Source organism: Simochromis diagramma, unplaced genomic scaffold, assembly GCF_900408965.1.
Source record: "Simochromis diagramma unplaced genomic scaffold, fSimDia1.1 OVJJ01000362.1, whole genome shotgun sequence".
NCBI lineage: Eukaryota > Metazoa > Chordata > Actinopteri > Cichliformes > Cichlidae > Simochromis > Simochromis diagramma.
The window spans coordinates 359221-374297 of record NW_024386815.1 but is presented as its reverse complement, the minus strand read 5'-3'; the positions used below and the strand labels follow the sequence as shown (position 1 = coordinate 374297).

Below are 15077 nucleotides of genomic sequence, written 5' to 3'. Positions count from 1 at the left end.
GTAGAGTGTGTATGTACGATCATACACTGGCAATATTAATAACAATAATAATATGTCTATAACATTTTACAGACTTTTTTTTTAAATCAAAGACTGTTTATTTTATCTTGAAAAATCAGTAAGTTGTGTTTTCTCCAGATCAAAAAGTCCATATGACATGTGATTTTGTCATGTAAAAAAACAATATACCCTTTTGCTGAAGTAAACATATCAGTATTAAAGAAAAATAAAAGCAATCCCCAAATGCCCTAACTTTAAGTGTAGATGTGTTTCGTTCAAGTCTAAGTTGATGCGGGACGTCCCGTTCCTGCAGGCCCATACGCGTGATAAAAAGAAGTTACAAAAGACGAGGTTTAAACTCCACCCACTTTACCTACCCGCCCAGCCCAAACTGGCTAATTGGAGCGAACTGGCTATGATTGACAGCTAGTCTAGCGAATCAAATTCATTTGTTGGCTTGCAACACTCACAACCAAGCCATCCTTCCTCCTGGTTCCCGGTCTCTGCAGCTGGCTGCCGCGCACTTTCTATCCCCGGCCTGCATTCATAAGCTGCCGGGAAGAACGCGCCAACAGGCAGGCCGCCAGATTTGTCCATATCAGTAGGACTAAAGTCACTTACCTGAATGGAAGCGGATGGTTTCATGTCCCGGCGAACGTCGGTGGAAGCAGCGGGCGTCGATAGCCGGGTCACTGGCCCTGCAGCCAGGGCAGAGATTCGATGGTTGGGCGGCAGACTGCTGGGAACATCGGGAGGATTTCATGTCTCATCCAGAATGGCGGGGGAACAGGACTTTGTCTCGGTGTCACATCGGTCTACTCTGGAGGCCTTGACTTCTGTCGAGACAGAAATAGACTATGAAGGACTGCCTCAAGGAGTATCCACCAGCACACACATGTTGGCAGGTGCCGTTGCTGGAATCATGGAGCACTGCGTTATGTATCCCGTCGACTGTGTCAAGGTATAAGAGCGATGGAATATAATAGGCTACGAGTTTTAAAGTTTGTCGTGCTCTGTTTCTGCAGCATTGAGGGTAGTAACTGGTTGTATAAAGCCGAATCTGACGCAGGCCTCTTTACAAGCCTGAGCTCGATTAACGCTAGCTTACAAGCTAACAGGGGGTAACCTTGCTAACAGAGGTCAGTTAAATTAGCTACGTTACCTAAACCTAAAATGATAAAACTCAGGATTCTCAGGCGGACGCAGTGGGAAGCTTAATGTTAGTGTGTATGTTTACCTTTACCTAGCTTTGATTTGGAGAGATAACTGATGTGTTAGGCTTGATAGTAGCTCACTGAGGTGCCGTTAGTGTAGTAACCGGCACCTCAGTTTGTCCTAGATTGTTAAAGTTTGTCCCTAACATGCATCCTTTATCGCACAGGGTTTGAAATGTGCATTTTTGGTGTGTTTTCTTTTTTCAATTTCAAGTGGACTCGTAAATTTACACCTTGCTACACAGCACTACTTTCCCACGGGTCCGATACACTTAAAGAAAGTTATCACTTAACCCATTAACTCCATGGACATTTTGTGTTGCTTTGTCCAAAGCCTTCAATTGTGCTACGTTTTAAGTAAATGGTTAGTATCGTAAAAGTAATCCCGGAGAAAATCCAACAGGCGAGATTTTAGAATTAACCTTGGAGTTCACATATGGTCAAAGTCTGATATCAAAGACGTAACCGTAGAGGACTAAACGGAAGCGATACTGGGGACAGTTGTTGCTTTCATTCATTTGCATTGTTGGAGCTACCTTTATGGTTGTAGACAACATCACTCTTTGCTTTACTTTGGGAAAACACTTTGTAGAAACTGTCAAAAAACCACGGTGAAGAGTTTGCTGTAGTAACTGAGTAACTCATTTGGGTCATTAATCACTGGAGCAAAAGTCAGTGACACACTAGTTAAATGAAGCACTCCTTGGCAGAAGAGTGTGTGGCACTATGCACAGGCTTCTTTCTCAGAATAACTGGATAGTTTAGGATTTTCTAACCATGTCTTCCTATGATATAAATGTCTGTGCCAACTGTGAACAGCTGCTTGTCCCATGCTTTAGCTAGAAAAGTTGAGTAGATTTAAGGATTAGAGGAGGAACTGACTAGTCAAATCTTAGGAGTCAAAAAGCATTTCAGCAATCAAGACAGTGTCTTCCTTTGTTAGCTTAGTGCTCAGTATGCAGCCTGTTATTTCCTTTTTGTATCAGGAGATAAAGAAGCAGTAATTCTGTGGTTTCTTATAGCGGTGGTAAATCAAACAAAAGGCTTATTCACTATAAATTCCAAGTCGAAGATTTGGTGAAAACAAGCTCAAGCTTTCCCTTGTAGGACCTTTCATCAGAATCACACCATGATCAGCAGATGTTTGTTGAAAATGTTTTGACTTGCAGATTTGTGGTTATTTCAAATTCTTATTAACAAGGATGTAAATGCGCAATCTGCTGCAGTGACAAGTCCTGTGCAGGTCATTTTAACTGAGCAACATTTGGTAAACAATGATGTTGATCACTTCCTCATTTTTAGAAAGCCTTTAACAAAAACATAGAGCAATTAACATTCAGACCTAATGTCATTCCTGGTAGGATGTCAGCTACATGTGCTTCGGGTGTTTTAATTTATAAAGAAGACTTTAAGTTGAGAATTTCGTAAGCCTTTCCTAGCCTTATGTGTCTCAAGACGTGTCGCTCTTACAGCAACAAAGCTGAAGTAGAAGGAAGTGGATTACAAAACTTTGTGGTTGAATATCTTTTGTCTGAAGGAACTTTGGATTTTCTTTACAGTAAACTTTTAAAGACAACTTCCTTTTACTGCTAAGGTTTGTTTTTTCACAACCTGTTTCCTGCTGCCATCATACGTAGCTGGCCAGCATCTTTATGTAGTACTGATCGTTATGCTTCAGTCTATTCTTCTCACTAAATTCAGTGTCTGTTTCTTTCATTGCTTGAAGGCAGGCAGAAAGCATTATCTTACTAATCTGTTTTGGTGAAAGAAGTTTCTTTCACCAAAATAATATCAGGAATTATTTTTTTTTTGTAAGCGAGTTTTATTTACTCAATCGACACATAGTTTGAGCTTTTTCATACATAAACGTCTATTTTAAGCTAGGGAAAAAACAAATGCAGACTTTTTCCTGGGTGAACCATTAAAAAAACCTTTTGAAAAAATGGTGAAATATGTTGCAAAATGTTACAAACCTCTGATCCATTTAATCAGACTTTAAAAGGAAGCACTGCTGTAGTTTCTTCAGTATCTACAATTGACCTTGCCCTTTGACTGTTTGCACAAAGCTACCCTGTCTATCTAGTTGGTAGATTTTAATGTTTTTTAGGGTAATGTAGCAACCTAGCAACAGCTGCCAGGTTGCTACATCAGGCCGTCAGAGATGATTGCTTTGATAGCAGAGGTGGCATTTGCTCTTTTGCAGGGCAAGTATGACACTAGTGAGTTAGTGGTATACAGTGAAGTAAGGCTGAATACATAAACCGGTGAACTGTTGTCATTTTTTTCACTACCAGCTGCTGCTGTTGTTTGCTGCTCAGTGCTGAGGACGTGGATGTTCTACAACAGTCTTGAATGCACCGCTCACATTGTGGATGACTGAGCACATTCCGTGTGCGTTATCGTTTCCCAGAAGCACAAACCGGGAAAGTCCATGTGAACATTTTGCCAAGAGGAAGATGTGCTCTCTGCTCTTCTGTAAAGCAGCTGGAAAAATTTAGGATTGTGACATGTTAGGGGGCTGAAAATATTGCTCATTGCTTTGGCAATCTGTTACTAGGCATGGGCAGCAAGTCTCAGGTCTACCCTGGGGCCTAGTCCCAGTAAGAAAGGCCCAGTCGGAACACCTTACCCCACCTCAGTTGCCTCCTTTTGGTGTGGCAGAGCAGCGGCTGCACTCTGAGCCCCTCCCAAATGACTGAACTCCTCACACTATCGCTAAGAGAAAGCCTAGTTCGCCTTACAGAGAAAGCGCATATCCACAGTCTTATTCTTTCGCCTTTTAATTAAATTTTCAATGATAGCATTAACAAAAAGATCAGGCCGAGATTAAGGGATTTAGGTTGTTTCTCAACAACAACGCTCCCTCTGGTGGCAGATGGCTGCATAACAGTAGGACACAACTATTACACTATTTACCAGCATTGGGTGTGAAGTAAAAACAACTAGTATATGTGATGCTGACTAGTGACAATAGCAATGATTGGTCGACTTGTCACGCACATCCCTGTCTGTTACTTAGGTGGTCAGATTAATTTATTGTCCACCAGTGAACAGTAGTACTCATTCATGGGCAAAAACACTGAACTCAGATGTAGTTACATTTTCTACAGTGATATGTACTTCCATAAACATTGGATGATTTCCAGTGAAAAGGCTGTTAAAATGACACATACTGCATGATATTTGGACACAGAAGTGAAACTGCACCATCTTTGTCATCCAACATCATTTGTCTCAATCCTTTACTATATTAGGAGTTGTGGGTTTTGTTGTTTATGACAGGCTTCCTATACTGTCGTCATTTTAAAAAGCTGCAGTTTTCAAAACGCAAGAGCCTCTTCTAAAGATTAAAGTAACTTTGTGTTGCATTAGGAACTGCAGCATCAAATACCCAACATAGTAAGAACCACAAACAGAATAGACGAACCTAAAATTTATCATTTACATGAGCTCTTACCTACTGCGCCAACTGTCCTGTTAGCTGTTCAGGTTTCCCTGACAGAGGGATAAGTGTTTATAATGGTTATGCTGACAGAAAGGGGCCCTGTAACACTTCCTCCTTTTTTATTTTTTTCCTTTGGGTTGTTTGTTCTCTTTGTTCTTCTGCATCTTTTCTGCAAGAATGCAAAAGTACGCCTGTTAACTTTGAACAAGAAATATCACAATATCCAATTCCAAGTGTTTATAAAATTGAGTGGGCTTAAATAAAAGTTTGTATTTATTTTAAAAATACTTATTATTCCCACCCAGAACGTTAAAAGGTGGGATACAGATTGCAACATTATTTATATATTCTTTTCAAATTTATTTTCCTCCCCATTACCTTAGACTCGCATGCAGAGCTTGCACCCAGAGCCGGGCGCACGCTACAGGAACGTGATGGATGCCCTGCGGCAGATTGTACAGACTGAGGGCGTGTGGAGGCCGATCAGAGGCGTGAATGTACTGGCAGTGGGGGCGGGGCCTGCCCATGCTCTCTACTTCGCGTGCTATGAGAAGATAAAGTTCTCGCTCAGTGACGCTATTCATCCTGGCACCAACAGCCACTTTGCCAATGGTAAGATGTTTCCCAGTCAGCAAACTTTGACTTATAATCAATGGTGCAGAAGTTTGATTGTGTTTTCTTTTTTCTTTCTTTATTTTAAAGAACAGAAGAATAAAGAAACAGGAAATGAATTCAGTAGAATTTGGTAGAAGGAAGTTACACATGACTCTGTGACTGTTTATTATTGTCAGTTTGATTGATTAAATTAATTTTTTTAAATTAAACTAGAGCCAGTTATGCTAATGTTTTTAACACACTCCTTGTAATGTGTTCAAAAATATTTGGAGAGTCTGTGACATCTTGTGGTTAAAACTTTTTTTTCCGTCTGCTGTGCAGGAGTGGCGGGCTGCATGGCCACAGTACTGCACGATGCCATCATGAACCCAGCTGAAGGTAAACTCTCCTCCTCAATCTCTTTGCTTATGTCAGCTCAGCTGATGTGCACGCAGTCACATGTGATGCATTCTGCACAGTAAAGACTTGGTGTTGACCTACTTAAAGAACCTCAGCCTACTTCAGGTCATTATAGACCATGTGGTGTTTCTGTGATTAGGACACTTGGTGGAGCTACAGGCTCAAGCTGCAGACAATAAAAGAGCTTTTTACAACAGACCAGTCTGATGATGACAGTCACACGTTGTTATGTGTTTACTTGAGAAGGCTAACATTTTGTTCTGTGTGAACAATTAATTCTGTGTGAATATGATTGGAGGGATTGATAAGAAATGGTCATTAGATCATAGAAAACACGTGCTTGATCAGGTGTTATTGAATGTGATTGAGAAAGCTGTGTCCTGTCTTTTTCTTTTAGTTGTGAAGCAGCGAATGCAGATGTTTAACTCACCTTATCGTGGCGTGGTGGACTGTGTGAGTTCTCTGCTGAGACACGAGGGCCCAGCTGCTTTCTACCGCAGCTACACCACCCAGCTCACGATGAACGTGCCCTTCCAGGTGCTCCACTTCATGACCTATGAGTACCTGCAGGAGCTTCTCAACCCCCACAGACAGTACAACCCTTCCTCCCACGTTGTTTCCGGTGCTCTTGCTGGAGCCCTGGCTGCTGCTGCCACTACCCCCCTCGATGTCTGCAAGACCCTTCTCAACACGCAGGAGACTCGGGCTATTCACGTGATCCAGGCAGAGGCAGCGACGGGAGCTGGAGCGGTTGCGTCGGCCTCCGGCAGCCGCCAAATCTCTGGCCTGGGTGAGGCTTTTCGGACGGTGTACAGGATGGGAGGCTTTCCAGCCTTTTTTAAAGGCGTCCAAGCCCGGGTCATCTACCAGATGCCCTCTACTGCCATCAGCTGGTCTGTCTACGAGTTCTTCAAATACATCCTCACCAAACGGCAGCATGAGAGAAGGCTGCATGGAGATCGGGATGGAGACAAATAAACGCCTGGAAACACGACTGGGTATTAGCATTTCAGAGGTTTATTGCACCGTAGCAATCACTGTTATGGGTGGTGATTTCTGAACATCTGAAGGTTAAAAAATTCTTTCTGATTCTTTGAGCAGAAAGTCAGTTATCATCTTGTTTACTGATATCAATTATGATATCTGTTCTAATTCAAAGCGGGTGACTACATTTACAACCAACAAAAGTAGCCTCTCATTATAGAGGGTTGGCAGAATGTCCATCTGTAAGAAGATTGCCCTGAAATAACAGGTTCTGGTTCCAACTTTCTTTTAGTTTTTTTTTTTTTTTTTACTTTTACTAGTGTTTGACCCAACAAACTCTCAACATGGGCATCCAGAAAGGAAATCATTTGTTGTGGCTGAGCAGTGTTTCCCACAGATGTTGTTTCTAGTTGTGGCAGAGAGCGTCTACTGCTAAAGAGTTCCATGTACCTTTGTTTAACAAATTATTAACACCTCTACAGATATTTTTTGCCCACTAACTCATGACACCATAAACTTTGGTGCAATCAGCTGCATCGCCAATGAGACTCCGCCTCAATCCCGATGGGTCTCTGGAGCCGACAGCTGCAAAACTTCAGAAACTGTAAATTGGTGTTCATCCTTTAAGAAGTAGCTTAATGATATTGATAACCAGCACAATGGCTAGTTATCAGAAAATCAACTTTCTAAATAAGTGAGAGGGGCCACTGGTAAATTGGCTAAGGTGCTGTTCTCTCAAATGATCAGAGAATAAATGAATAAATAAACCCTTGAACGAGTCACCATCAGTGTGTGGGAAGCACTGCTAACACACTGAAGTTAAGTCTGGATTGGTCCCACCCGTTAAGGACCCCCCAACCCCCCTGACTCTTATGTATGTTTGAGGAAAAAAAAGACTCAGGTTGAAGTGATGGCTTTGAGCTTTAGTTTGAGGGTGTTTATACTCACTTCTAATGAACTTAGTTTTGATTGTAACATTTTATAAATACCCCAGAAAGGGTAAAAAGTCCCACACTGATGGGAAGATGCTAGAATGGCCTTAAATCTCAACAGGTTAAGTTACTTAAGAGCTGCACTGTGGCTTAGTTAAGACACACCTCCTGACTGCACATGTTGGGGGGGATGGTTAAAAGCGTTACTGCCATTGCACCCTCTGACCACAGGGGGGTGCAGTGTTTAATTGCCATCCTAAAAACTTGAGGACAATTGGAGATTAGATGAAACTTTTAAAACAAGAACTTGAGCTTCGTAGCTCACAGCCTTGAATAACTTTGGGGGACATCCGGCAGAGCAGTGTTTTGAGGCCAGGTCAGGCCGCCTCTTCATCAGATGCAGAGATTTGATTCCTCCGGATCAAAACTTTGTTCTGGTTCATGTCCACAGAGTTCCTTTGAAGGAAGTGTTGTGCAATGTTGTGATGTCCTCTCTTTGCACAGTGTTGGGTTGCTGAATCAGTACTGTCAAATGTGCAGTAACGCTTGGCTCAAAATAAGTGACTTTAGTGTGGGATCACCTTTATTTTACCTAACCCTCTCTGTCACGTGTGTGACACACAGATTGTTGTTTCTGTTTTGGAAAACAGAATTGGGTTTGGATCGAAGATTTGGTGCTTGAGTGGAACGTGTGTGTGTGCGTGTGCGCGTGTAAACTCAATTTTTTTTGGAGGTCAGTTGTGACTGAGTTTATTTGATCTTAGCACAGCTGTTGTCCTTTAATTGGAAAAACAGTTTGAGGAGGAAACGAGTATGAATTTATTGGACTTTTTATTTCCTTTGCCAGGGTCATCGTGTCACTTCATGTCTTTGCTCTAGAAAAGTGCTTTTTCTGTTGCAGCCATGAGACCGGGCTTCTGCATTTTTAAACCTTTTTTCCCCTCATTAGCACACGTGGATGTGCGGAAAACCATACCTTTAGTAGAAGCTGTACAAATAAGGTAACAGTTTTTATATCACTGCAGTCATGATTTATTTTTCTTCTGTTTTTCCAGCACTTGAAAAACTTAAAAGTTGTTGTCATATTTAGTGCAGAAAAGCAACCCGGAAAATAAAGAGAAACAGAGGCAACTATTTAAATACATGCCTACAGTTAGCCGCTATACAGCCACGCACAACTACTACAGAGATCACTGTATAACAGATATAGATTTAATGTTTTTGAAGCCATAAATCTAAAAAAAAAAAAATTGTAATAACATGCATAAATAGATTGTTAAAGCTCCAAATATGAGGCTGACTTCTATGCTGAATGATATAAATTTGAACTGTGAGTTTTGTCAACTGTGCTGTAAAAATGCAAGTTTTTGTAGTGCACAAAATCCTCACCTGGGTGGTAGGGGGGAAAAAACCAAACTGTATTATTTTAAGAGCAGCGACACCTTATGTATCTGTGGAACAAAATAAATGGGTAAAGAGTATTTGAGTGTGATTGTGGGACTGATCCTCACGTTTCAAAGTTGGGAAACCAAAGACTGAGCAGTAGAGGGGATGAACTGATGGTTTGTCAAATAGCAACACTAATGTGAAACGCTTGTGCGCACTTTGAAAGAGTCGCCTGTATTTTGTGACTTGTAAATAAACTCGCTAAGGCAGCTCCTCGCAGAAGCAGGGACTTCTCTTGGTGCTGGCTCGCCAAGCGCTGAGGCTATCAATGTGTCTGCTGGTCTTATTTTTTTCCTCACCCTCACATTACAACATCCACACTCCGCTTCAGTATGTGCACAGTCTGGAGACTGGTCATCGATAGAGATACCCTCTTTTGGTATTGATGCACACACTGTCTACTGGTCCAAACTTTTATAACACCCCAATTTTTCCAGTTTTTCTATTGACAATTAAACAGTTTAATGTCTCATTGCACAAATAAGCAATTGCAGTTGAAAAGAAATCATGGAATCAACTTCTAGACCAACATGTATTCTAAACCTTTGACTCATCAAAGTAGCCAACTTTGGCAAATATAACGGCTGAACGCACCCGTGGCATTCTTTCGACAATAGAAATGAAATCTCGTTCATAAAGTTCTTCCCATATTTGATGCAGAAGTTCACATAAACATGCGGCACCTGTAGGTTGCTTTGCTTTCACTCTTCTGTCCAGTTCATCCCAAACTAGCTCGATGGGGTTTAGGTCTGAGGACTGTGCTGGCCACTTCATGGTTTCAAGCTTCCCATCTTGTTCTTTTTTTCCTGAGGTAGTTCTGGTATAGCTTGGGCTTATGTTTTAGGTCATTATCTTGCTGTAGGGTGAACCCCTGACCAACTAGGCACATACTAGAGGGTAGTGCATGGTGCTGCAGAATGCTCTGGTAGCTGTTTTGGTTCAGGGGGCCTCTCACTCTGTACAAGTCACCAACCCTGGATCCAGCAAAACAGCCACAGACCATCACACTTCCTCCTCCATGGTTGACAGTTGATGCCACCCACTGTGGAACCATCCTTTCGCCTACTCAACACACCGTTGAGCCAAAGATTTCAAATTTTGATTCATCAGTCCATATGATCTTTGTCCAGTCTTCAGTAGTCCAGTGTCGGTGTTTCGTGGCCCAGGCAAGCCTCTTTGTCTTATTCTGACGTCTTAGCAATGGCTTTCTTGCTGCCAAACATGCAGCTCGAAGTCTTCTCTTCACAGCTGAAACTGAGACTTGTTTACTACGACCACTATTAAGCTGTGCTTGAAGCTGTTGTCCTGTGAGCGACCTATCACGTAAGCTGTTAACTCTCACAAACTTGTCCTCTGATTCATTTGTGGTTTGTGTCTGCCAGACCTCTTCCTGTCAGTTTGCCCAGTTTCTGAGTGTCTTTTGATGGTAAAGGAAACAGACTTATTTCTCTGTAGGAAACATTTACCACCTATTTTTAAGTGTTGTGATGGTCTCTGTCTCTTCCATTGTTAATTGCCTTTTTCTCACCTGTTTTGTAGCAACACACTACTTTCTGCAGTACAATACTGTTCAACTCATGCTCACGAGGGTATGGTACCAGAAGTTCAGTGATTCGAGGTGTGATCCTACTGGCTCTTCCACCTCCACACACTGTTATCTCTCTCAGTAATCATAAGTCTGTGTTATAACATGAGATATGTTTTTTTTTCTCCTTTTGCTTACAATGTAAAAACATTCATGTTGATAATACAGAAAAACAAAAATCACAAAACTCCCTGAAATGTGCTTTAACAATGTGAAATTCATTTGGCTGGTTTCTGAGTTCTTTGAGAAAAAGCTGGAGATTCGAAAGCAAACTGTTTTCCAAGTCTTGCTCGATGCAGGATTTTTAGCTGCTTGACATTTTGGTGCGCCAAGTTAAGGCCCTGCAACCATGTGAAGAAAAACCATATATGGACAAGATCCAGAGGCTGCTTTGGCTCGACAGAGCCCGTCTATGATGGACTGTGGTAAAGTGGAAATCTTTTCTGTGGTCTCACAAATCAAAATCAGAATTCTTATTTATTTTTCTTCTGGGAATCTTCATTGTCAAGTCTCCATGGGTTAAAGAGGAGTGGGACCATCTGGCTTGACATCAGGACACAAAGCTAAGCTAAATCCATGGAAAGTAAATCTTGCATTTCAGCTGCTTAGGTGTTTTATAGATGGAGGCACGAGGTGCACATATTTGGACTGGTTTAACAGAAATGTTATTTGTGAGAATTCTTGAACATACAAGCTTAAAATGTAAAAGTTGTTTTGAGTTGTGGGTTAATAAGCATGGCATAGGTAATGTGTGATGGTGTCATCACCTCAAATACACAAGCTGGCAGCCAGAGGACATCTTCACCACAGAAGCTCTTGTTTATTACAGGAAAACAATGGCAAATGCATTCTGCACATAATCCAACAGTGTGGCTCTGTAGTAAAGACCTGCGAACTGATAAAAGAATCTTCGTGTTTTTGATCAACTGATAGCATCAAGGAAGACACAGCACTTTCAAAGCAATGGTCTCTGTGTTTATCATATGATCTGTTGTCTCTGTGCTATTTTTAGTTATACACAAGGTTTAAATGTCTGTCAAATCACTGCACTATATGCTTTTAACAGTGTCCCAGCCTCTTTGAAATCAAAGTTGTATCATTTATCATTTATTAATTATTATTTATTTATATAACACATTTAATTACAACAGCAAAGTTGCCCAAAGTGCTGTACAAAAATACAAGATAACTAGTAAAGTAACTTATAATATTAGTAACAAACATCAAATACCAAATAACTCTCCTACTGTATTAAAAGCCAGTGAAAACAAATGTGTTTTAAGATAAGATTTAAAAAGACTGACAGTAGGAGCCTGTCTGATGTGAGGGTAGATTATCCCACAGTTTAGGCACTACGACCCCAAACGCTCGATCGCCTCTGTGAACCAGCCTCGACCTTGGTATGGCTAAAAGCAAAAGATAATTTGATCTAAGAGATCTAGAGGGCGCATAAGGCTAAATGCCCGGGAGCCTGTCCATTCAGGGATTTGTAAGTCAACAATAACATTTTTAAATCAATTTTGAAGTGAACAGGGAGCCAGTGAAGACAGGCAAGCATGGGGGAAATATGTTCACGTCTTTTCAGAAGCTGCAGCATTTTCGACCAACTGCAGTCTTGCAAGGCAGGTCTGGTTAACTCCAACATATAAGGAGTTGCAATAGTCCAGCTGGGATGTAATAAAAGCATAAAAGCATGGATTGCCCATTCAAAGTTTTAAAAAGATTAAAAAAAAATTTGTATGACGCTAAACCACTGGAGAGGTTTGGTGAATGAAAAAAAAACATGTTCCAAGTTTGAGAAGTAATGCAATAGTGGAACAGATTGTGGGAACATCATCCATCCATTCATCCATCCATTTGTTTAGTGTGGTTTATCTGGGTTCAGGGCATGGGGGCAGGAGTCTAAGCAGAGAAGCCAGCAGTCCTTCAGCCCATGGAAAATGAAACCTTACGTAACAAACTACTATATGTAGCTTGCCATCACCAGTGTGTGAATGTGTGTGTGAATGTGTGTGTGAATGGGTGGATGACTGAATGTGTAAAGAGCTTTGGGGTCCTTAGGGACTAGTAAAGCGCTATATAAATACAGGCCATTTACCATTTATATGAAGTTGTTAAGATGGGTTCATTAGGTCACATGACATTGCTCATCTGTAATTGTATCATTAAATCTGAACAGAATCTACATATTTTGGAGCATAGAGGTCTGTGTGTCCAACTGGGCTGTTCACGTTTTCCATCAGATGGCTCTATGGTAGGAGTCTGGATGCTAATTTGGACCTGTTAGCGTCTCAATTATAAGATTAAAAATGTTTACGTAAGAGTGAGAGAACATTTGATGTTTTCAGAATCACTTTTATTTGACTGAACATCATTTGAAATGGGATTGTGAGAGATATCAGAGCTGTGAGAATCTGGATATTAAACTACACTAAGTGATGTTTGGGAGAGGGGAGTGTGGGGAGTAGCATGATAGTGGAAGTGATTCATGAAAACAAAACTTCATGTTGAGCAAATAAGGGATACATAAAGGGTTTCTCATCTCAACTCATCATTTCTATAGCACAACTTCTACAAAGGAGGTGTGGCAATATATTGTTAGTATGCTGGATGTACATTTGCAATAAAACAGAAAAAACCCCAACTTAATTTGTTATTGTGCACATAAATTAGAACAAAATCGATGGAAAACGTGGTCTGCATCTTTTATTTACCTGTTTTCTGTTAATGTTTGTTGTGAATGGTTAAAAATAAGTAAAATGAACATTCTGAAACCATCTTCATGATCTTTGGCTTGCAGGAAATTTTGTTAATAAGAAATAATGAAGGGCCAACAAAGAAATGGCATAAATCATCATTCTGGAATACATGAAACACACGTAGGACGTCCTCTTCACTTTGAGTAATGAACCTTTTTACTGCAGGAGGTGGTCCAGATTAAGCTGACTGACAGAAAACAGCTCCTCCACCTTCCCTGCGCAGATCCCGTTTCACTCCAGCCCCCATGTTTGTTGTCATTCCCTGTGGCCTACAAGCTAAAATGTTGTCTCTTCATGTCTCTCATCTCGCTTTACCCCCTACCATCCCTTTTCTCCCTCCATTGTTCTTTTTCGGCATCATTGCCGTGAGATGTAAGGGGATCTGTTAAGTTGGACAGGAAGGTCTTGGCAAGTGAGGTCACTCCGGGCACACGGCAGCAGGTCTGGTCAGAGCCAAGGTCAACATCAGGCGTGTGCGTAGATGAAAAGACAAACGAGGTGGCTTTAACCCAGCTCACATTCTGCAAATCCCTCAACCAGTCACCCATGTGTGAGTGTATTTGGGTGAAAAAGGACAGACGGAGGAGAGATTTGGTCCAACAACACACTCTTTCTCTTGCTTGATAAACGATGTGATAGTGATGTGTAAATGTGGGATGAGCTTCTAATCTCTCCATCGGTGACGCTCCGCCTGCAGGTCATACAAACAGAGCCAATGGCACACTTCACACAACTGTAGCAATTGATATAAACAGTATTAATCATAATTGTTTTGGCAGTGTGGGGGCTGCTCTGCACCTGTTTTACACCTGGATGTGTGCAGAAGAACACTCCCTAAAACCCACTGAGGATGATAAATATAAGTTCACAGATATGTTTGACTTCATATGCAACATCCACTCTGAAAACTGGCAATTTAGCATCTTTGGTCCATTTTTAAAAGATAAGTGAACATTTTTTTCTTTTCTTTCTCATTAGCCTTGGTTTCTAATATAGTGCTGTTCCTGTGAAGCACTTTGTAACACAGATTTGGAGAAAGCGCTGTATAAGTGCCCACTTCTTTTTCATCATTATTGCAACTTCCCCCTCCTGCCTGGATCATGCTACACGCAAATATTAAAACAAAGAAGATCTGTTACACAAGATTGATTTCACCGTCTGGGTTGTGTGTTTGCATGACTTCTGTTAGTTCAAGAAAACACACAATCCAATCACCAACCACTTTATTAGGTACACTTTGCTAGCACTGAGTTGGACCTCCTTTTTGGTTTCAGAACTTGATACTTTGTGGCACAGATTCAACAAAGCTTCGGAAACACTCGTCAGGAATTTTGGTGCAGATTTATTAGTTGCACATCCATGATTGAGATCTGGTGACTGTGGAGGCCTTATGAGTACAGTGAACTCATTGTTGCGTTCAATGAACCAGTTTGAGATAATGGTGCATTATCCTGCTGGAAGCAGCCATCAGAAGATGGGTACACACCAGATAGGGGCGACTTGATCTATACTTAGGTAGGCTGTTGTGTTTAAACAATGCTCAATTGGCTGAAAGTGTGCAAAAATAAAACCCCACATCATTACATTACCCACACCAGCCTGAACTGCTGGATCCAGAATGGATCAATGCTTTCATGTTAATTATGCCATATGACTGTCACAGCAGAAATCGAGGCTCATCAGACCAGGCCAATATTC

The 15077-nt window shown here is 41.3% G+C and overlaps 1 protein-coding gene across 1 annotated transcript; it reads left to right on the top strand.

Annotated features, from left to right (window-relative positions):
• Positions 1-477: 477 nt before the first annotated feature.
• On the top strand, positions 478-9300 carry LOC120730711 (mitoferrin-2-like). The gene is made up of 4 exons (XM_040027170.1): positions 478-961; positions 5043-5271; positions 5596-5652; positions 6071-9300. Exons 1-4 carry the CDS (start codon positions 626-628, stop codon positions 6649-6651), a joined length of 1203 nt encoding a protein of 400 aa, XP_039883104.1. The 5' UTR covers positions 478-625; the 3' UTR covers positions 6652-9300.
• Positions 9301-15077: the final 5777 nt, after the last annotated feature.